The 24331-nt window shown below is 42.9% G+C and overlaps 1 protein-coding gene and 1 long non-coding RNA gene across 3 annotated transcripts; one reads left to right on the top strand and one right to left on the bottom strand.

Moving 5' to 3' along the window:
- Positions 1-297: 297 nt before the first annotated feature.
- Positions 298-18513, bottom strand: rnf152 (ring finger protein 152). 2 transcript variants are annotated; one of them, XM_020712585.2, is made up of 3 exons: positions 18178-18513; positions 5474-5552; positions 298-1438 (listed from the first exon to the last, which is right to left on the bottom strand). In XM_020712585.2, exon 3 carries the CDS (start codon positions 1351-1353, stop codon positions 721-723), a length of 633 nt encoding a protein of 210 aa, XP_020568244.1. In that variant the 5' UTR covers positions 1354-1438; positions 5474-5552; positions 18178-18513; the 3' UTR covers positions 298-720. The 2 variants fall into 2 exon arrangements, with proteins under 2 accessions (XP_020568244.1, XP_011487419.1); XM_011489117.3 differs by lacking the exon at positions 5474-5552 and having other exon boundaries at positions 18178-18512.
- Positions 18514-22337: 3824 nt separating this feature from the next.
- LOC111946662 lies at positions 22338-23936 on the top strand. The gene is made up of 2 exons (XR_002872380.1): positions 22338-23268; positions 23374-23936. It is a non-coding gene; the product is annotated as an uncharacterized LOC111946662 (long non-coding RNA).
- Positions 23937-24331: the final 395 nt, after the last annotated feature.

Genomic DNA, 24331 nt, shown 5'->3' with positions numbered 1-24331 from the left:
AAATGGAGGCACCAACCTTCTCCTTTAACCTGCAGCTGCAGTCAAGTCAGTGATTCACTCTGTTCCGTCGGACCAGAATCGATGTTTTTGTGCGTTCCTTTAATGCATCACCGTCAAACTCCACCAAGAACGTCCTGACATTACGGGAAAATTTATAGCAGGAATATTTCTCTTCACTACAGTATTTTTGCTTTTTGACGATTGCTTGAAATGGAAACAAATTTTATGCCACGTTCTGGTTTTATATTTTTACTGCTTATTAAAGTAACAATAAAGAGCAAAATCTCACAAAAACACTTCTTTTAAAAAGGTGGTAAAAATTTTATTTACAATATTTTTGAAAGTAAAAAAAAAAGGATTTTCAAGAGAAAAGTTAGCTCCTCTTCTTTAACAGGTGTAAAGATATTTAAACCTCACTGATGAGATGATGCCCCTGATACCCCTTCTCTTTGACCCTCTTTATGCCCCCTCCCCTCCCCCCCTTTTTCCATGAAGAACTGAAATGAGTCAAAACACAATCATAAAGGAAAATCATCTTTCAGAAACATTCGGGTCCTTTAAATTTACACAACCCCCAATTTGAGGTTCATCTGTGCTGTCATCCAGGAATTTGAAGAACTCTACAGTCCCCCCCCCCCCCCCAAACTTTTGAGATCCAAATCCCGTCATGTGAGTTCAGTCCCTCAGGTGCTGGAGGGTCTGCAGCCTGGGCCCCGCCCCTCATCCGCAGGAGATGACGGTGAAGCGTTTGGAGATGCAGGACATGTTGTGCAGCACGATGCCCAGCAGAAAAAGCAGCACGCACGCCACCAGGATCACCGTGCACACACCAGACCACGAGGACCCTTTCACCCCGCCCACCGGGCCGGTAACCCCACCCTCCCTATCGCCCGCCTCCAGCCCTATGGCTATGTCCAGGGGCTGCCGCTCGGGCACGGTCACCACGCTCACCCCTTTGTGCGGCCCACCTGGAAGAAAGCGACAGCCCAGCTCCCCCTGCAGGCCGGACCCCCGCTCCTTGGCGGGCAGGGGGAGCATGTAGCACCCACTGCTGGGGAGGCGGATGAAGATGGGGGTGTGCTCAGACACGTGAGGGACAGCTATCACAGTGACGACGTCCGGATCGTCAGGCAGCTGGGAGACGGACAGGCCGGGGGCCAGTTTGGTCACGCTGCGGCACCAGGGGCAGCGGATCTCCTTCTGGCTGCTGCGCATTAGGTTCAGACAAACGGAGCAGCACGTGTGATGGCAGTCCAGGAGTTTGGGCCGCCGCCGGGGGCTGTAGAAGTTGAAGCAGATCTGGCACTCCAGGTTCGAGTCCTGGGACAGCGTCTCCATGTCGCAAAGGTGCATTCACTGACAGGAAACGGAACCGGGAAAACACAGCTTTCTGTTTATGTCCCACAGCTTCACTGTGACCTCAGAGCAGAGGTATCACCTACAAAAGAGGTAGAAAAAACAGGATTGTGACAACTTTACCTCGTCTGTGTGATGCTTCAGATTAAAGTCTGTTACACAACTTTTTAAGGCCGTGTCACACAGCCACTATTCTCACTTTATACATATTACACGTCGGAAAACTGGTCATAAGTGAAAATACAGGGGGGAAATGAGAAGTACAAATAAACCACGCAAAGAACGCGAGCACATGACATTATTGGGCTGTTTATATGCAATTCATAAATGATTCATGCGTCAATTATGTCATTTGAACATGTTATGTGCCCTGTATACGTGATATAAAAGTTATACATCGGTGGTTCATGTGTGAAAAGTCCGTTAGACAAACACGGAACGGTCGTGGAAAGATAGAAAGATACAAATTTGAGTAGGCATCTCGCAAAAATCACACACAATTGCAAAAGATTTACATAATAATTATGCATAAACTCCGTAATTTTCAACCAACCAAATATTCTGAACAGCTAAAAACGAATTCATGTAAAGACCATTGGGCCGAAACCCTCGATGGACGTCTGCGCACATCGACAAATAACAAATGCTAGAAACTCTTGGCGCTCAAAACTTCTAAATTTGTCCCCAGATTGTTGCACACCAGCCACAAGTGGACTATGAGGAAGAGTCAGCTGACTGCTCTTAGTGTGATGACGTGACAAGACACTAAAGCTGCTTCTGGCTGAGCGAGCACTCTCTGACAGAGGGAGGAAAAGTCTTTAGTCTTCTAGACTAAAGATCCGACTAAAAACATCATTTAGATGTCCAGCCAGTCTGCCTCTGTGGTCCAGCTTCACTTCCTCCATCCAGACCTGTGTCGTTCTTCATCCTCTGCTTTCAGCAGCAGCTCCCTGGGGGGCGAATGTTCCCTCCTGTACCAGACGCTTCAATCCCATTCTGCAGCTGACCTAGTTTCCTACACAGTCAAAGTCTGCAAAAGGTGCATTAAAACCTATTGCAGTTCCGTAGAAAGTGGAGAAGAAGATAGATGAACAAGGGGAAAGGGGGGGGGGGCAGGATCCAAAGAGGAGCATTATTTTGGTCAAATGTGCTTTACAGCTAAATGTTCCTGTTGTCGTTTGTGTTCTCTGCATGAATTCATCTTTCTATTTTCTTTCCTGTTCTGCCTCAGTCCCTGCAGTTTATTCATGCTGAGGACTGAAGCCAAACGATGGAAACACTGCAAACATAATTCAACATTAAAGCTATGAATTGTTTTTTTTAAATATCCAGAAAAATCCAGAAAAGAAACATTTTTACGTCATTACCTTTAATCTGAGTTTCAGGAAAAATCTAAGATGATAACTGTCAAAGTAAATCCTATCACTGCAGAGATGCAGGTTTACCCAACCAGCAGTAGTTTTCAAAAGCCCCTCTAATCTGATCAACAGCCCCTCTACCAAATGTAAATGTTTAGTTTGCAAAGGTGCAGCTCATCCTGAAAGCATCCTGACAACAAGAAGATTAGAAATGAAAATCCTTTTTAATAAACATCAGAACATTAGCAAAGAAAATCATCTCGTAACTTCAGCGTTTGGGAAAGTTTCAGTTTCTGCTTTTGGCATGAAGGACTGCAGAAGAACCTTCCAGGTGTGATGACGAGGAGGAAAGCGGAGTAGCAATGAGCTCACGATAGCTCTACTCACAATGGGAAGGATGAATTAAAAATAACCACAGAGCTCAGCACCACATGCCGACATGAGGCTCCAGCTGGAGGCGGTGTGGAGGGGACGGGGGGGGGGTCTCTCAGGTGCTTGGAGCTGCTGAAATGTCAACACGGTGGTGCAGCACGCTCTGCAAATGTTTCATTTCTGCAGATAAAAACTCATCTTTAGGTTAAAACGGGAAAGTCTATTTCACCGCTTTGTTTTGGAAACGGCCTGGAGAACGAGGCGTGTCCCTTCTGACCTCATGAATTTAAAGTGGAGACACCTTCCATAAAGATCATCACATCAACAGATTCATCTCAAGGATTCAAGGAGTATTTATTGCCATTTTCAGTGAACAGAGCAGTTTCACAGAATAGGAATTTGCTGTGGTGCTAATGTGCGACATAAAACACTTAAGAATAGAAAAAATGAACAACAGTAAGCAAAATAAAAAAATGACAATGGTCAGAACAATAAATAGAAATTAATTGTGCAAACTAAGGGATGATCAAGGTGCAGGTAGTGGACTGGTAACTGGAAATATAAGTTTGAGGGGGGAGGAGTTAAAAAGTGTTCATGAGTCGGACTGCAGAGGGAAAGAAACCGTTTTTGTGTGGTGAGGTTCTGGTCCTGATGGACCTTAGCCTCCTGCCTGGAGGGAGTAGTTCAAGTAGACCATGTCCAGGGTGAGAAGGGTCGGCTGCTATCCGTCCTGTACGTCCTCTGGTTCTGGAGACGTATAGGTCCTGGACAGATGGAAGGCTGCAGCCAATCACCTTCTCAGCTGAGCGCACACTACACTGCAGTCTGTTTATGTCCCTGGTTGTAGCTCCGGCGTACCACACGGTGATGGAGGAGGTGATGATGGATTCTATGATGTCTGTGTAGAACGGCACCATCATCTGGGCCGGCAGCCTGGTTTTCTACAACTTCTGCAGGAAATACATCCTCTGCTGGGCCTTTTTGAGCAGAGAGCTGATGGACGAACTTGAGGTCCTGAGTGATGGTGGTGCCGAGGAAACGGACCGAGTCCACTATGGTGATGGGACAGTCTGTCAGGATGAGAGGGGGTGAGGGGGCTGTGACTTTCCTGAAGTCCACTATCATCTATCATCTGAAGAGGACCCAGAATGGTTTTAAAAACCCTGATGGCCTTCTTAGTCCACACGCCTCCACCCAAAAGGTGTAGTCAATGAGAAATCCCATCATCCCCTGATCCATTTTCAATGCGTTCCCAGCGCTATTTAATTAGGATTATCGTTTATGTCTACTGCGCGCCCCCCCTGGCATCGCATTGCGCCCCCCACTATTTGAGAAGCACTGGGTTAGATGAAGGTGGATGTTTTGCTGTGGCACCCCCTTAAGGGAGAAGAATAAAACTTTTCATGCTCAGCCATGGCACAATTACATTTCTGACATTACTTTTTTGATTTATTGAAGGACTGGATTTCTATCTGATGATTCAAACAAATTTTCTTAACATTAATTTTTTAATCAACGTAAAATAATTATTTTTTTTCTATCTTAAAACACTAATTGTCATGCAACAGACTGCCGACCTGTGCACCCCCGCCTTCGCCCAGCAGGTTTCTGTACAGGCTCTGGCGACCCCGTGACCCCTAAAGGGATGGATTTAGCATTTATTCTTTCGCGAAGAAGGAAAAAACAGACCTTTCTGCTTTTACAGTCATCTTGCATGTTTAAGCCAGATTATTTTTCATCTTTCGTCCATCTGTTTGTCCAGGAAAACAGGTCTGAGCTTGTAATTCATCCACCTTGGCTGTGGTTTCATTGACGCATAGTGCGCCGATGTATAACTTCTTAACGCAGGGCTGTCCCAGCAGAACAATGCTGCTTGCAGTGTTGTCATCAGATGCTCTGTTGTGTGAGCTTCATGTCTTTTGTGGGTTTTTTTCTGTGATACACACGGAGGCGCTTACGGGCCCGTGGACCAACCACGGCCATACGTTTGGTCATTTAAAGCTTGAGAGGGCAGAAGAACAACGCTGGAGACTTTCAGACTTTAGATGAACCTCAAAACAACAACATTCCTGTTTAGTGAGAGCTGGTGACATAAAAGTTATTTTCCCCAGGAAAGCCTAAAGCTGTGCTGCTAGCAGAGCTTGGTTTGTACACAGAGCGCCATCTTTCACTGGTGAGGCTTTACATATGCAGACAGAAGAAAACCCTGATCGTGTTCACACCAGAGCCCAAAACCTAATCTCTGATGCAACAAAAAGAGCATCTTGGCTGGCTATGAGTGGAGAGCATTTTTCTCTGAGAAGGGAACTGGAACAGGATACACTTTGTATATTTGGACAGGATGCTAAAGTCCAAAGCTGTGTTTTCTACCCCTTCTGGATTCATACCTTTTAGGTGTTTTCTCTGGTGGAAGGAGCACCATCATCATCCACCCTTTCTTTGCGTTTGATCTGCAGCGATTTGTTTCTATAACGAGAGATCCTGATTGGTTAGTCTGTTGTTTGTATTCCAGAAATCAGGTGAATCTTCTCATCTGCCCAAACAAAACCACCTCATGTGAGGAAAAGCAGAATGAACACAAAATGCTCAGTAATTAAACATGGAGGAGTAAGCATGATTATGGGGGCTGTTTTCTAGCCTCAAGAGCTCCGACACCTTAAAGGCAAAGGGGATGTTTACAGCCACATTATATACAGCTTATTGTTCATATTTAGAAGGAGACACCTTTCTAAAGACAGTGTTTACATGTTTGTAAACAGCTTTCTTTCTCTTTTTTTCTTCTTCATCCCAATAAGATTCCGTGATCTGAATCCAAGTTTCTGAACGACTTGATCTCATGCTCAACGATGCAGAGGGGAATGCTGGGAAATGGCAAACATGAACACCGCCAGCGTGGCATTTGTGCCGGGCCCCGGGGGAGTCTGGGGGCAAATTCATGGGCAGGACTGATGAGGACCAGCAGTGATTTCATAGGTTTCACAAGGAACCTCATGTAGCCTGCAGCCAACGAGCAGCTGAAGGGAAAATCCTGTGAAACATCAAACAGATCCGAGTTAAAACCACAGACGGACGCATCTGTGTCACCTGAAGTTTTACCTCAAGTTTCTTTTGGAACAAAGGAGTGTTTTTTATTTTTGTCACAAAAAAACAAATGGAGTTTTTTTTTTCCTGTTGATCTTTGTCAGATGTAGTTTTTTTCTTCTTCTTCAATTTTCTTCGTAATCAAAGGGTTTGTGACTTTGACCTGCAGATGTCAACGTACAACGGTGATGCTCTCATTACTCAGAGACTCCAACTTTCAAAGATGGAAACCTGGCTCCTCCAGCAGAAGTTTGATCTCCGTTCCAACAAATCAACGTTTTAAATAAAGACAGGCGCTGGTGCTCAGCCCAACTTCAAGCTCAAACGGACTCAGCTGTTGGAGGGCTGAACACAAGATAGAGAGCATGGTTTTAAAATGAAAATAAAAAATAAAAAAAGAACCAGTTTATTTGAAAGACATAGCTTTTAAATCTAAATGTTAGCTTGAGTCATAATGGATGTCTGAAGAACAGTAATCCTTCTGCAGAGACTCGTTCTGAAAACATCACAGTTTGAATTCATGCAGAAGCTTTCCAACAGAAAGTCTCTGTTTAACTCCAAACCTGCACTGCAGCATCCTGCCTCTAAGGCAGTTAATTACTGAATGATGCCACACTGGTGCACAGCCAGTGCAACAAGCCCAGGGGGCTTTTTTCTCATTACCAGGTACACCGCGTCCTTCACGGGGGGACGCGGGGGGCAGCTTTAAATAACATTTAGTTTTCCGATTGAAACTCCACATGCAGGCAAACTTTCAGCTTCCAGGGTTTCTGCTCCAAAGTGGGATCAATTAACAGTCCAATCATAAGAGAAGGGGTGGAGACGGCGGCGGCTGTCCATCAAAGCAGAGATGGAGGTGGGGGGGGGGGGGGACGGGACGCTGTCTGACGTGCAGCAACCAAACACTGAGGCAAATTTCTGAGCAGCTGCTGACTTTGACCTGCATGTGAACCGTGCTTCACATAAATGCTGGAAGGAAAACCGTGTTTCCACTAAAAACAACAACAAGCAGCAGAAAAAGGATTTTAGGAATCCATAACCGTTTTTTCTATGAATCAATGAAGACTGTGCTAGAATCTTTCCAGATGCTCAGAGGAAGTTAAAGTATCCGGGAATTCTGGTAACGAGAAAGAAAGGAGCACGAGATCCGCCAACAGCATCACTGTGTCTGTAGTAATGTGGACTCTGGTCCACCCCCACCCACCCCCACTGGTGAGCAGCAGCAGGAACAGGCCGTCCCATCCTGATGCGGACGTGGTGCTTTTTTAGCCGGGTTTGCCATGATCTCAGTTCAGCTGTCGGTCCCCACAAAGTCCACATGTGAGGGCTTCACGCCTTCCTGAGGGGTTTAGGCAGGAGAGCCTTTGAGAACAACATAAATTAAAGGTCCTTGTTGAGTAATCCTTTGCAGTAATGGGTTCACCAAAGTAACCTGCGGCATCAACTCATTCATATTCCTATTAAATAAAAGTGCCATTTTCAATCCCCCTCAGCCTTCACCCCCCCCCCCCCCCATCTGGTACCTAAATTGAAATCTAAATCAACTTTTTGATGAGAAAGAGAAACTTTCCCTCTTCACTGTCAGAGAAGAAAAAACCAGCTAGCTTCACCAAGTTTAACTGTTGCTTAATGAACTTACGTGACCAACAGTTCCCCGTACAACCAGATTTTACTCCAAATTTCTAGTCAAGTCAGTTTTGTTGAAGTCCTCGTTTTGTTCAATGCAAAAGAAAATCTGCTGCAGGACGGATGAAGGACAAACACTCCGACTGATGCTGGAAGGGGTCCACCTTTTCGGCGGGTGGGCTCCGAGTGTGTTTCCATCAATCCAATCAGCTCTCCTGCCGCAGAGGATGCAGGGCGGCGGCGTGGCGTGGTTTTATTTGTTTCATTCACTAAAAATGATCTCAAATGAAACGCTCAAACGTCTGACTCCAAACGTGAAACACAGAGATGGGACATCTGAAATGGCACACATTTAAAAAAAAAATAAACTAAATAAAACAATTTAATAAGATTTCAGTTTTCTAAGTGAAATTGTGTTTTCCAACCAGGTAGTCCTCAGGGATCTTAATTAGGATCAGTTTTGTTCAGTTTATGGGGTCAAATTCTAACAAAAAATATGCAATGTTTTTGTCAAAATGCTCAGTTAAAAGTAATTGCAATCAGAGAAATGGAAGAACTGGATCCATTTTGATAGAAAACGGCAAAAGAAAAGTCCTCTTTAACACGAAAAAAAAAATAATACACAACTATGAACGTAGACATTGACCCAGATGCCAATTTCTTTGACTTTGTAAAGAACCACTGCAGTTATTACACAGAAGAAGAATAGAATAGAAAACACAAATCCTAATCATACATTTGAACAGGAGAAGTTTAGACGCGAATCAGCAAACCATTGAAGAAAACTTACAGCAATTTAACAAACCTTTCAAAATAATTGCAATTTCAGAAACCTGGCTAAAGGCAGAAAAGGGCTTCCAGCTGGAAAGCTATGACTTTCACTATGTGAACAGGACAATTAAGCAAGGTGGGGGGGTGGCTCTTTATATACACAACAGTCTTAAACACAAAGTTGTGGAGACAATGTCGGGCTGTATTGATGATGTCATGAAATATCTATCTGTAGAGATTAGTATGGAGAAACAGAGTGACATCATAATCAGCTGTGTATATCGAGCCCCTGCATCAGACATGGAAACCTTCATAAGAACAGGGCTGGGATTCTATAAGTTTGCTTCCTTCCATCCCTTTCAAGCAATATTTATGAATATGTCTAATTATCCCAAGTATGATTAGTAATTGTACGAATGTATAACTGTTGACTGTATTGTTTTTGTGTATTATTCTTATTTGATTGCTTGAAATAAAACATTTCAAATCAAATCAATCAAATCAAATAAGTGCCATTGAAAACATGTTTGCCAATATTTCCAAAAAGGTCATATTTCTTTGTGCCGATTTTAACATAGATTTGCTGAACCGAAACAATCACACCAAAACAGAAGATTTCACGCATTCAATGTACAGTTTAAGCTTTTATCCATTAATCAACAAACCCGGCAGAACTACAAGTTTAATGAATATTTTGTAAAAAAATAGGGCCAAAGCTAACCAAAGAAATAAAATGTTCAAAAATATCCGAAAAAGACACAGTCGAACACGGCATAAAAAGAAATCCAAACTCGATGTATTTAAGACCGGTGGAAGCAAAAGAAGTCCTTAAAAGCGTCAACGAATTCAAAAACAAAACATCTACTGACTGTAACGGAAATAAAAAAGGTCATTGATTCCATTGTTGACCCGCTAACCTATATTTGCAATTTATCCTTTCAAACAGGAACATTTCCACAAAAAATGAAAATAGCCAAAGTAATCCCACTACACAAATCAGGGGACAAACACCAACTAACACATTACAGACCAGTGTCTTTACTTTACTGTTCCTCACAAGGCTGGAAAGTTTTATAGAAAAAAACAAACTATTATCCGACGACCAATATGGTTTCAGAAAAAACAGATCAACATCCATGGCGATTACGCAACTAACCGAAGAAATTATAAATGGCACAGACAATAAAGAGTTCGCAGTAGGAGTGTTCATCGATCTGAAAAAGGCTTTTGACTCTATTGACCATAACATTTTAGTAAACAAACTGGAAAACTATGGAATACGAGGACCAGCATTAAAATGGTTAAACAGTTACATTAATAACAGGCAGCAGTTTGTCCAACTGGATGACTGTAAATCATCCCTGCTAAATTTAAGCTGTGGAGTTCCACAAGGGTCAATATAAGGTCCCATACTGTTCATCCTTTACATCAATGACACACGCTTGGTATCAAATACACTCAAATACTTTCTATATGCAGACGACACAAGTATAGTGTGTACAGGCGAGAGCCTCAGGGAAATTGTAAAAACAGTAAATACGGAATTAGGGAAACTAACTCAGTGTTAACAAAACTAAATTCAGGATTTTCGGAAATCGCCACATTCCTGCAGATTTGGAAATAAAAGTTGCCATTGATAATCACGTTCTGGAAACAATGTCTGAAATCGAGTTCCTCTGAATAATTCTGGACGACAAAATAAGCTGGAAACCACAAATAAAGCAGGTCAGAGCTAATCATGCTAAAAGCAAAGCAGAGTTGGGAAAAACGCATCACACACTCACAAAGCACGTTTACTTATATAATCATCCATAAAACTACCATATTTACAGTACATTGCAGAAGTTTGGGAAATACTTAGAAAACAAATCTACAGTGTTTATATATCTTACAAAAAAAGCTGTTTGAATAGTTCATGGAGTGGATTATTGTACACATACAAACACTATTTTTAAAGTCGGGTTTACTGAAAATATGGGATCCAGTGAAACTGAAAACAGCTCTCATGTACAAAGCCAGAAACAACTTACCGGTACTTCCATCCAATAAACTTACAGCAAATCTTCAAAGATAGAGACGGAAGTTACAACCTAAGAAAAAAAACTGAATTTCAGAAAGCAGAGCATTCGAACAACAAAAAAGAAAATATGTTTATCTAATTGTGGTGTGGATTTATGGAATGGATGAAGGTTTAAAACAAACCAAAAGTTTACATGCATTCAAAAAAATCTACAAGAAGTCACTAATAGTTCTGTATGAGGCCAGAAACGATAAATTAAACAAAAAAGTCACTTTAGCACAGTTGCCGTGCAGAATTGTACCGTGAATGCTTTGTATATTTTTCCTCTTGAATACGCACATCATCATGTTTTGTAAAAAGGGGTGGGAGCAGAAAAGATTTCTCTTCAACCCACTCTTTTTCAAGCACACTGTATTGTTTTAGGTCTTTTTAAACCACTGTGTTGATTTTTCATTTGTTTTGTGTTTGAAATAAAAAAACTAAACTTAAAAAACTAAAACTAATAAAAAAACAAAAACATCTCAGGTTTTTTAAAAGACAACAAATTTCAAAAGATTCAGAAACGTTTTCTTTGCTTTTGAAAGCTTTTCATAGCAGATGGGACCTTTTAGAAGGACTTCTGGATTCAATTCAATTCAATTTTATTTGTATAGCCCAAAATCACAACAACAGTCGTCTCGATGGGCTTCGAAGTGAAACATGAACTCAAAAGGATCGTGAATACAAAGAGTGCAATAATAAAATACTAAAACGAACTAACAAACTGACTAAGCTATACTGGCATCCCTGCCCTTAGACCCCCCCTTCGCGGTAAGGAAAAACTTCCAAAAAACCGGATTCCGGAAAAACGAAGAAACATCAGGGGTGCCCACATGAAGGAGGGATCCTCCCCCAGGACAGACAGGCGATTTACCAGAACTCTTAGAGAAGAATTAACTTATCTAAATCTACAACTACATATTTAAAGTCCAGCAGACGAGCTTCATCCAGCCGTGGTTGGGGGGGCAGTCAGGGGGCGCGAGTCGAGCCGGAGACAGGAACCACAGCCAGGTGTAGGAGCAGGAGCAGAGACGAGGTAAACGGTCAGGAACTGGAGCACGGATGAGCCAACAGGAGTCTGGAAGCACTCCCACTCCCCAGGAGGGGAGAGGAAAAGAGGGACAATACATGAATCACTGCACCAAACAGAGGCATGGAAAACTAAATGATGAATAATGATCAAGAATAGAGGAGAGGAAGGGTAGAAGTAGATGAGAAAAGAGGACAGAACCCCAGTGCACCATAGTTACCCCAGCTTCAACTTCTAGCAGCCTTTTAAAACAAATAGTTACTATTGAGTTTAATTTAAACAAATTAACATTAAGTTAAATAATCTCTGAATACTAACTAGTCTGACAATAAGCCTGTCCACAGAGGAATGTTTTCAGTCTAACTTTGAATGTAGAAACTGAGTCGGCCTCTCTTACATGAGCTGGGAGTTTATTCCATAAAACAGGGGCTTGGTGGCTAAACGCTCTACCTCCAACCGTACTTTTACTAATTCTAGGAACCACAAGCAGTCCTGCATTTTGCGAGTGAAGTGTTCTTATTGGATGGTAAGGGACTAAGAGGTCCTTAATATAGGACGGGGCCATTCCATGTAAGGCCTTATAGGTTAACAGGAGGATCTTGAACTTGATTCTGGAATCAACTGGGAGCCAATGGAGTGAAACTAACACAGGAGTGATGTGATCTCTTCTGCTAGTTCCTGCTAACAATCTAGCTGCTGCGTTCTGAACAAGCTGGAGACTTCTTAAGGAACTCTTAGGACACGCTGCTAACAAGGAGTTACAGTAATCCAGCCTCGATGTAACAAATGCATGGATGAGTTTTTCAGCATCACTCTTAGAAAGTATATTTCTGATCTTAGCAATATTCCGCAGGTGAAAAAGGCAGTTCTACACGCCTGAGATATGTGAGCCTTAAATGATAAATCCTGGTCAAATAAAACCCCAAGGTTTCTAACTGTGGAATTAGGGGCTATACTTATGCCATCCAGGGAGACTATCTGAGCAGGAGGAAACGTTTGATTTAAGGAAACGTTTGATTTATTTCTCTGTAAATAACTAAATAGAAGAAAAACTGAACCTAAAGAGAATTTGTTTATATGTTATCGCTGATGTTTTGCGATTTTTGTTTGTCTCTTTTGATCTGAACAAACTGCGTAGTTTCAAGAAAACTACATTTGGACATTGATTCCAATGTCAGAGATGCATTCAGGAAGTCGCTAAAAACATCCAGATTTGATGAAGTTTCTGCTTTACTTTCTGATTAAATCCAACATCTGCCTTGGTTCGAGGCCTCAGAGACATGGAAACCAGCGGCAGGCCTGAGGTTTGTGCTGCTTCCACCAGCAGGTCGAAAGATAAAAAGCAAGCGGGTCGGGGCGTCTGCTTCTGGTTCTGAGCGATTCAACAAAAGTAGGTCACATCTCCAGAGGGTCACCGGCTGAGGCGGAGTCTGAATCACCTCTGCAGCCTAATGACTGATCCTCAGGAGCTGTGCAGACACTCAGGGGAAAGCTGCAGGGCCTGGACCCCCATGAGGCCAACCCTCATCTGCCTCAGGGGTCCATCCTGACTCGGATCAGTACCACAGCGCCTCACTGCAGGCATCCGAGGTCTTCATGAGTCTCCACGTCGCCAACGCTCCGTCACACATTTACTACTATTCCATTCAATTCTCCTTGTTTCTTTTATTTTTTGAATGTTTTTGTGTTCTCTCTTCAGTGTGTATTGTACTTGGAGCATCCTCAGCACTTTGTGTTGTAAAGGTTTTCAATAAAAAGTCTTGATAAAGATTATTGATTGATTGAAGTGGATCATATAAACATTTTTTTCCCTCCAAGTTAGGGTTCTGCTTTGACCGCCATGAATCCATGAGTCCACCAGAGGTCCGGGAATGGCGTTCAGCGTGTCTTCAGTCAAGCTTTGAACCCCGTTTCTGACGGTTTCTTTTATTCTCCGATTCATTTTTGACAAACCGGGTCTCAATCAGCAGAATTTTTACTCAGTTTGTTGACAGTAAACTCTAGAAAAAGAAAGGGGAGATGTAGTTTGTTTCAGTTTTTCTTTCTGGTTTCAACTTTCAGAATAAAGTCATAAACTGATTGCTGATCAGATTCATTGTAAAAATATCAAAACAATCTGAAAATCCAAAACCTGCAATTAAAAAGACTCTGATGTACACAAAAAAGAATAATCCGAGCCAGAACCACCATCTCTTCTTGTTTCAGGAATGCTTCCCTTTACTAAAATATTAATTATGTTCTTTGATGAAATGTAAACGAAACAGAACCTCACCCTGAAAAAAAACAACCACAAGACTGGTGGATTATATGCTGGGGAAATAGACTCAGCAAAAGCAGAGAAAAAGAAAATTTATGATAGAAAAATGAGGACATTAGAAACAGGATCACTGTCACATTGAGCTCCTGCAGGCTGCAGAGTCTCTGGCTTCTGTTTTTGCAGTCTGTAGTGTTTGTCATTCTGTTGGATTTAGTGCTATAACTACAACCCGGTGTTCATATAAATAAACTTCCAAATCTTCCTCTTCTCCACTCAAAGCATAACGATAAACAACTCCTTCAACTGAAAATGAGTCTTTACTTCTGGTCACTGTAGAAAGAACGGCATAATTAACAACAAGAACCTCATGAAGCAACAGGAACACTGATAGATCTGCTGTGAAACCTGGCAAAGCTTCAGCTCCAACCACTGTCATTAAGACCAGATGGATGGAGGCGTCACCTTGGGGAAACTGATGGCTCACCAAACGTGCACAAACATGCAGACCTGAAGAGGAAACACGCCTGTAGAGGTCTAACACTGCTGAGTTGTTCTTCCATCTCTTCAATCACTAAAAATATGTTCTGTCTCAGCCTATAAAAAGCTTCTAGAAGAGGTTCTGAAACCGTTTGGTTCCTGCAGAAAAAAATGCGGCTCCACATTTGGTCCTCAGAAAAGCAGAGCGGCTCGGTCGTCTTTCTTCTGAATGTCTCCATCACTTCCTGTTTTGGTTTACTGGGCCAAAGCGAGATGAAACCACTTCCTCTTCACGGTTTAATCTGTGTGCAGAGACGCAGGCAGCAGCTGCTGGAATGACTGCAGAGGCATGAAGAGCACACAGGTCTCACAACAACACGCAGTGAGCGAGACGCTCGTCTGCTCTGATGGAGGAAGATGAAAGGAGAACCAGGAAAATGGTTTCTCCTCAACAAAAGAGCCCAAAATAAGAAGCTGAATGATTTCAATCTACAGTTTGGGAGGAAAAACAAACTCATTCGTTAATTTTTAACTGAAATGAATTCCAGAACCCAACAGATGGGAACCAATTAGCCACCTGACTCCCCAAAACGCCGATGCGGAGTCAGGATGCAAATGAAACTGAGGGGAGGGAGGATGTGAAACGGAAAGTGGTGCGCACGACCGAAGTGCTTTAGAGTCTGTTCAGCAGTCTGTTCATTCACACAGAATGAGGAGGAGAAACAAGTGATGGAGTAAAGGCGTACCACTGGTGCTCTGCACCAACAGTCCCGCCCACAACCCAGAGGTGAATTTCTAATGTATTCCTGCAGAAACCATGTCCTAGAAAACAATGTTTGTGGCTAAAAATAGTATAATCATAATTAAAAGACCACTGGGAACACGGTGACGAAAGATCAAAAGATGATCGAAGTGAGACTTTAAGACAAATAGAAGCCAAACTAAACTTTCCATCAGTGTGAGGTATGAAGAATTATAAAGTTTTGAATGTAAACAATATGTCTAAAGATAAATTCTGGTCAAGAAAACAGGAAGAAATGTTTGGTTTGCAGGAAAGACTGCAATGATTTTCCTTTTTTTTTTTTCAAAGTAGAGCTGGCTGCAGATTATAGAGATCAGGAAGCTTTCTGTCAAATATCTCCAGTCCATTCAAAACTGTGGGACAGAAAAGCCGCTGGCATCAGGCGCTAAGGCACAGAAAGCTTTACAGGACAACCACAATGATCTGAGGCTGCGCGGCTCAGAAAACTCACCTTCATTCTCCCCGACTGCTCACAGAAGGCAAGCAGCTGGGAGATAAAGCAAACACGGCCGAGCGTCTGTGATACGAGGCGACGTCTTCCCCCAGAGACGTCAGCAGCAGTCATGCAGAATTTTATGGGTCTGGATGATCCGGAGCCTTAGCAGTGAACTAAACCCCAAGCATGAAGGTCTAAATTCAGCTTCACACGGAGGTAATCCTTCACAGACAGAATTCATAGGATCAAAGTGGGCCTGTTAGCTTCACAATTACTTAAGCCGCGCTGAAAGAGAACATTTGCTTCCAGAGAAAGTCTTAATCTTTGAAATCCAGTTTCAGAAAACCTCCATGTCTGTTGATGTTCTTCACCCTTTGATCATGTTCAATCACAACACCTGGATACACTATCAGACGCCACTCGCCGGGTTTGGAGGATAAAGGATTTTCATCCCAAAACCCGTACTCACTGTGAAGCACGGGGGTGGAAACATCATGGTTCGGAGCTGCTTTACTCCAATACCTGAAGGAAAAGGTGCATGGGAGCGTGCAAAAATCTCCCTCCATCAGTGAGATCACTAAGCGGGTCTGGATCTTCCAGCAGGACAATGTACCCAAACACATCGCCATGGCAACAACAGCGACTCTACTTTACTCTGTGGAGGGAGTAGAAGATCTGTTTCCCAGCAACAGCCCCAAAACGTCAACCAAGACCTCCATGAAGAACGGACCAGAACTGCAGCTGAAGGGAGAACCTGCTGAAGACCAACAGGTAACCTTTGACCTCTGTGACTAACAGCAGGGTCACACTGCAAAGTATGAAGGTAAACTTCTCTAATTGACCAAATGCTTATGAATCAAATAATCAAACAATGCATCCCCGCGCTAGCCGAGTTAGCAAAAAAAAAAAAAAACGTTTTTGGAAACTCCCTTTGTGCAGTCAAGAGTCAGAGAAAAAAACGTGAAAAGAGCCTTCGACTGGATTTATTGTGACAGTTGTTCACTATCTGATGTTACAAAGACGCTGTTGTTGAAGTTGAATAAATGGTGAATTTGTGTTCATTGTTATATTTAGAAAATACCAACTTTTGTTTAATTTTGTCATTTTATTTTGCTGTCACGCCTTGGCTAAAGTTAGCATCAGTTTTTTAGCTTCTGCTTTGATTGTTAAAGATCTCTTTCCAAAGCGTTCCCGGTGGTCTTTTAAGTATGATTATGCCGTTTTTGGCCATAATCCAAAAACCTGTGTCGTTTTCTAGGGCATAGTTTCTGCAGAGCGGCAGGAGGTCATCAGAAACTCACCTCTGAATTGTGGGCGGAGCTGTTGGTGCGGAGCAGGCATGGCGACCAACATCGTAGCCGTCCAGCCGTACATTTTAGATCCAGATTTCAGCTCAGACGAGGAAAACAACGACGTTTATGGATCTGTCTGCAGGTGGATAATCAGAAAGGGGCGGAGCTTTTGCCCCCCCCCCCAGTTTATTTTCTGCATCACAAATACGATATTTTTCAAACGGCATTTTTTCTCTTTCTGCTCCGGATTCACAACGATTTGAATAAAGAAACCCTCAGGAATGGCATTTTAATCTAAATTTTATTTATATACGTGGCCTCACCCTTAGATAAATGCTAAAAGAACATCTGAGAAACAGCAAAAATGTTTGTTAGAGACGGTCTTCAAGGGAAACGTTAACAAAAAAGCTAAAGTAAAAAGACAGTTTAAAGACGATGAAGAATCATTAAAACAAAGTTACTAGTTTGTGAAAACGGATTAAATCCAAAAATACAAATTTTTAAAAAATAATCCATCTTTGTTGAAGTCTTGAGAATAAACCACAACACTGGGATAACTTCAATCAAATGATCCTGTAGAGCAAGGACATTAATAAAACAGATTGTTTCTGATTGGTGGAAATAAACTAACATTTAGGAATTTTTCTACAGAAAAGCCAAAGTAGAAAAGACCCCTTAAAGAAACTTTAGCACAGAAATCAGACACGTGTTAAGAGAAATGCATTATGGGTCCAGATTTAATAAAAAAAAAAATCAAACTGGTTACGTTTTCTGACTGGGTCCAGTAACATCACAGCGAGAGTCTCCCTGTCTGTCTTCATCTGCAACCTCTTCTCTTTTAAAGATGGAGCATTAGAAGAACGAACAGCATCAACAGGCTCCGATTCTCTCTCTGCTGAGCCAAACTACGCGCGCGGCGAGAAGGTGAGACCTACAGGAACACCTTCATCCTGCAGATCCAACACTTCAGGGAACGAGGAGGAATGACGGAGTCTGCCGGCAGTTTGAGAAGAGGGTGGATCAAACCAGTGCTCCTCTCAGGCTGCTGTTCGCGGCAGGAAGCAGCTAAACACAAACAGGAAAAACAGCAGCTTTGCCAGAGACGCGCGCGCGCGCGCTGGCGAGAAGAAAGGTGTCAGAGACAAATGTCCTTCAGAAGCCACATTTGACTTCTGCAGCATCTTTCTCTGAAGAAGCTCCAGGATTCACGCGCACGTGAGGACAAAGCCTGGCGCGCGCCGCTTTGCGCCCTGCGCTCACCTCTGCTCCTTTGCGCGTCCGCTGCTCCGCTCTCGGTGCGCTCCTGCTTCCTGTGAGGGCGGCGTGCGTGAATCCCTGCTGTTTTCCTCAGAAACCCCCCCCCCCTCTCATCAAAACACACACACGTGCGCGCGCGTGCGCACAGACGCACTCGGCAGCGCCTTTTTCACCGACAGCGAACTCGCCCCGTCACGGTCTGGAGGAGGCTGCCGTGCGTGAACACCTCAGGCTGCAGACGGAACCAGGCGGCAGGCAGGCAGCGGGGCTGCGCTGCCCCCTCCCAGCCTAAAGGCGGCACGCACGTGCTACATAAGTCTGCAGGAAAGCCTTTGATTGGACAGGAGATGATGTCTGAGTTTTACAGGGAGAGAGACACTAACAGCAACCAGGGGCCTGTTTCACAAAGGAGGTTAAGTGTAAACTCTGAGTTCATAAACCCGGAAATCAGGGAAACCCTGGGTTTTCCGTTTCAGAATCGGAGGTTTGTCAAACCAGAGAAAGCAGAGTAAGTCAAACCCGTTTCTGAAAGAGAGTTAACTTTTACTCGGAGTCAGTATCCATGGTTACTTATGCTGTGAACCTAACCTGGTCGGGAGCAGGTTTTATTCTCCAAACTCGAAGTTTTTGCCGGTCCCCTCCCCTTTTTAAAGACGAAGCACTATATATCGCTTCAACCTTCATTGCCCACATTTCCGTCACGCGATCTAAGTGACAAGAATGGCTTGTCCTTTTTTGGAGGACCCAATAGACGAGGAGGCTGCATTAATTCGTAGAGAATTACATTTACGTCGTACGAGGATTTTGAGACCTCGACTCGATGTTTTGTCATTTCCCCATACGTTTTTGTTTGAGCGTTACCGTTTTTCGTTGCAGTCAATTACATATACAATGAAAACAACATTAGGTCTTGCTATGCAGATGTTTCATATGTCAAATATTGTCAACAAAGCCTACATCCATGACATGCTCACATTTGACCTGATTGAATTATGTTTTTATACTTCATTTTTAGCTGCTGCCATGTTCTTTTAATTCCTGCAGGATTGCATCTACATGAAAATGAAATCAGGGACATTGAATTAGATTAATGTAACAATTACTTTTTGGAAACACAATTTTCTAGCACTGCTTACTTTCTTAATCCCATATAAACCTATACCACTTGATCAATACAGGGGTAGTGTTGCAGCGTGTGTGTGCTGAGCGGGGTGCAATCCACGAGAGACAAGGGGAGGGGCGATTGCAGGTGCAGATGGGGGGGGGGGGGGTTGAGCACGGATGAGGAGGACGGAGAAGGTGTCATTCCCAGAATAACTGTTTTGGAGTCATTCTTATTCCGCTCTGGAGGTTGAGGGTTTCCAACGGGAAGTGAACCCCGAAGGAGAATTCCCTTCGGCCCTGAAGGAAATCTCCCCTGCGCTTTTGACCACGCACGGTCGGAAAGACGAGAGAAAAGAAGGAAGTCTTTGCGCAGCGAAAGGTTCAACAGTAGACAAAAGTTCACTTTTAAAACACAATTGCATGTATTAATATTAAACTGACCAACGTTTGCAAGAGGGGAAGGTTAACAAAAAAGTCCTCTAAACATTACCGACGTTAAATGCATTTTCCCCCAGATTGGTTCTGTACACTATGCAGCATTTCATGCATTTACACCAGGAATAACACTTCAAAAGTACACCTAAATATCACCATTTTTATTTCACACCTTACGCTATTTAAAAAATTATTACAGTCAATATTTTATAACAATGATTTAAATGCAAACTTAGGCATTAACTTGAGCAGCTATGTTTTCCACGCTAACTGTCTCTGTTTTGCAGATGCAGCGGTGTTGCTTTTCTTCTGGAATATGTGCTCATATTCACTGTAACTCTGCAGCAGCACGTCAAGTTCAGCTGCCGAAAAATACGCAGACCTCTTTTTTTCCACGGTTGCCATGGTGACTCGTGATATCTGCGCTCCATTGATAATGGCTTCTTATAGTCGCGGTGCTCACGCTCACCTCCGAATCAGTCCACTCAGAGTTGATTGACCTAACTCCGATCAGCATCTCTGAAACAGAAAACTCAGAGTTGTTAATCCCCCGATTGACCAACTCAGAGTTCAAGTTTAACCTCAGAGTTGGTTGAACCTCCTTTCTGAAACAGGCCCCTGTTGTAGTAGAGAGAGCAATATTTTTCAAAAATAAAAATAAAGTTTTACCTTATCAGACTTGGAAGTTACACAACTAATGTTTCAAAACCCCAACAAATGAAGCAAACTGAGGACATGGAGATGTTTTAGAGTTAAACTAAACATTTTTATCTTTATTCTATGTGACTGAATGTTTAGTGAAGGCGACCCCCCCCCCCCCCCACACACACACACAGACAGACACAGGGGTTGTTTTTTAATGAGAACAGCTGGGGCCTGTTTCACAAAGGAGGTTCAACCAACTCTGAGGTCAAACCTGAACTCTGAGTTGGTCAATCGAGAGATTAACAACTCTGAGTTTTCAGTTTCAGAGCAGCTGATCCGCGTTAGATCAATCAACTCTGAGTGGACTGATTCGGAGGTGAGCGTGCGCACCGCGTCTATAAGAAGCCATTATCAATGGAGCGCAGATATCACGAGTCACCATGGCAACCGTGAAAACAAAGAGGTCTGCGTATTTTTCGCCAGCTGAACTTGACGTGCTGCTGCAGAGTTGCAGTGAATATGAGAACATATTCCAGAAGAAAAGCAACACCGCTGCATCTGCAAAACAGAGACAGTTAGCGTGGAAAACATAGCTGCTCAACTTAATGCCTAAGTTTGCATTTAAATCATTGTTATAAAATATTGACTGTAATAATTTTTTAAATAGCGTAAGGTGTGAAATAAAAATGGTGATATTTAGGTGTACTTTTGAAGTGTTATTCCTGGTGTAAATGCATGAAATGCTGCATAGTGTACAGAACCAATCTGGGGGAAAATGCATTTAACGTCGGTAATGTTTAGAGGACTTTTTTGTTAACCTTCCCCTCTTGCAAACGTTGGTCAGTTTAATATTAATACATGCAATTGTGTTTTAAAAGTGAACTTTTGTCTACTGTTGAACCTTTCGCTGCGCAAAGACTTCCTTCTTTTCTCTCGTCTTTCCGACCGACCGTGGTCAGAAGCGCAGGGGAGATTTCCTTCAGGGCTGAAGGGAATTCTCCTTCGGGGTTCACTTCCCGTTGGAAACCCTCAACCTCCAGAGCGGAATAAGAATGACTCCAAAACAGTTATTCTGGGAATGACACCTTCTCTTTATTTAACTAAGTGCTCCGTCCTCCGAACACACAATATATACCACGCACACACCTCCGCTCCGTGCTCACCCCCCCCCCCCCCCCCCCATCTGCACCTGCACTCGCACCCCGCTCAGCACACACACGCTGCAACACTACCCTTGTATTGATCAAGTGGTATAGGTTTATTTGGGATTAAGAAAGTAAGCAGTGCTAGCAAATTGTGTTTCCAAAAAGTAATTGTTACATTAATCTAATTCAATGTCCCTGATTTCATTTTCATGTAGATGCAATCCTGCAGGAATTAAAAGAACATGGCAGCAGCTAAAAATGAAGTATAAAACATAATTCAATCCGGTCAAATGTGAGCATGTCATGGATGTAGGCTTTGTTGACAATATTTGACATATGAAACATCTGCATAGCAATACATATCTAATGTTGTTTTCATTGTTTATATGTAATTGACTGCAACGAAAAACGGTAACGCTCAAACAAAAACGTATGGAGCAATGACAAAATATTGAGTCTTCTCAAAATCCTCGTACGAGGTAAATATAATTCTCTACGAATTAATGCAGCCTCCTCGTCTATTGGGTCCTCCAAAAAAGAACAAGCCATTCTTGTCACTTAGACCGTCTCTGTCTGTGTGACGGAAATTTGGGCAATGAAGGTTAAAGCGAAACATACTGCTTCGTCTTTAAAAAGGGGAGGGGACTGGCAGAAACCTTGAGTTTAGAGAATAAAACCTGCTCCCGACCAGGTTAGGTTCACAGCATAAGTAACCATGGACACTGACTCCGAGTATAAGTTACCTCTCTTTCAGAAACGGGTTTGACTTACTCTGCTTTCTCTGGTTTAACAAACCTCCCATTCTGAAACAGAAAACCCAGGGTTTCCCTGATTTCAGGGTTAACGCACTCAGAGTTTACACTTAACCTCCTTTCTGAAACAGGCCCCAGGAGGGTATTAAACTACAGTAGAATAGTGGTAGAGTGTAAACAAAAAGGATCATGGGAAGTGAGGGCAGGCTTACTAGCAGTCCCGCCCACAACTTAGAGGTGAATTTCTAATGAACCCCTGCCGCTCTCCAGAAACTATGTTCTGAAGAAGCGATTTCTTTTTTTGGTTAGCCTCGCCTTTCTAGTTGAAGTTCTCATCATCAGCGTTCATTTCCTGATTGCTGCTGTTGGCAGAGGTTACTTCCTTCTTTGGCAGAAAAACGCAAACCAGCATCATCATCATCAACATCATAATCATGCATGCTTTAAGCAGAGCTCTGCTGCAGCAGGAATCTGTTCCCACCGTCAGGATCAACAGGAACCAGTGCTGAAGTTTCCACGGCAACAACTTTCCGTTAGGAAGCCAGAGTTAATTTAAAACGACGACTGAAGAACAAAGCTCTGAAAAAGCATTTCTGGTGTTTGTGAAACAAGTTTTCTTCACTGAAGTGAAGCTAATTCAGGAGACAAATTCTGAAAGATCCTTAAAAAAGTCAGATTAGTGGAGAGAAGATAAAATCCTTCAGATGTATAAACTGATTCAAAGATTCAGATCTCACATTTAGTGTTAATTGGTGAATATTTGATCTGAATCAAGTGTTTGACAGACAGCCCGCCCTCCTGTGGTCCTTTCAGGCCTAATGATCCATGAACGTCTGTTTTCCTCGTCTGAGCTGGAATCTAATCATAAACTGTACAGCTGGATAGCTCTGATATTGCTCACCATTTTTGTTTTACTGGTAATGCTATGTTGGGGTTGTGGGGGGATCGTGGGCTAGCAGGAGAGAATGTAAACAGAACTCAAAGTACGACACAAGTCCAAGTCACCATCTCTGGTAGGCAATGCCAACAGTCACAAAAACAGACAGCATTTCCTCTTTGAACTCTGTCAATCTCGATTCTGTGTTTTGTGTGCGATGATCTGGTTTCTGTGCCTTCAGGTGACGCAGGAACCCAAACCTTCGAGTTTCTACTCCGAAGCAGGAGGAAGAAGACTGCTCCAGGGGAGAACCCCATGTTACGCCTGATCGTCTTCCTTACAGCAGTCCTGCCTCCATCCGTCTGTCCGTGTATGAATGGATGAGAATGAGACCAGAGCACTTTGGTCTTTGAAGGAAGAAATTCGGCTGCATTCTCTATTTAATCCAAACCAAACTTTATTCAAGCCATAAGTAAACAAACTGGTTCGTCTTTGATCAGAACCATTTGTGTTGCATCAACTTGACCTGCTTTTGGTTCCAAAAACAGAGTTATGTTTCAGGGTATGTCAAGTTGCCATGGCAACTCATGCTTTGAACATAACCTGGTCTGGAGCAGGTTTAGTTAAAGGTTAGTTTGTTTTCAGAGAGGTGAAGCAGCATGGCGTGTCCATTTGAAGATGATTTAGTGCATGTGGCAAACTCAAGGTCCAGGGGCCAAATGTGGCCCGCCATGTCATTTTGTGTGGCCCGCGAGAGCATAAAAGTTTTTAATTTCTTAAAATAAAATTTCTCTTTTGATTACATATTTGTGTATCTGCAGTTGTAATTATTCCATGTTTGCAGGTCTTGTGTGTATGTAGACAAATTGTTAAAAAACCATCAGTTGGATGCAAGGCTGTGTGCAGCCTTTTTCTGAAATCTTACACTATAATACATATTCTTTTTTAGCTCAGTTTGTTATTTGTCTTTGTTATTACGCAAACTCATATCCGGTCTTTTGGAACCGACATACCCAGAGTGAGGAAGTTCAGGCGGACTTCAGCCAGAGTTCAGGGTTAAAGTCAGGGTAGTTTAAACATGCTTCCTGGAAAACCCCACTGTTCAGCGACGGAACAGGCAAAGTTTGTTTTTGGAGGCTGGAAAGGAAAGCAGCTCCACCCAAACACTGGAAACCAGCCACTGTTCTAAAGGAGGCATT

The sequence above is a fragment of the Oryzias latipes genome, chromosome 20 (assembly GCF_002234675.1).
Source record: "Oryzias latipes chromosome 20, ASM223467v1".
NCBI classification, from domain to species: Eukaryota; Metazoa; Chordata; class Actinopteri; order Beloniformes; family Adrianichthyidae; genus Oryzias; species Oryzias latipes.
The sequence above is the reverse complement of the archived record's forward strand: the minus strand, read 5'-3'. Positions and strand labels throughout refer to the sequence as shown.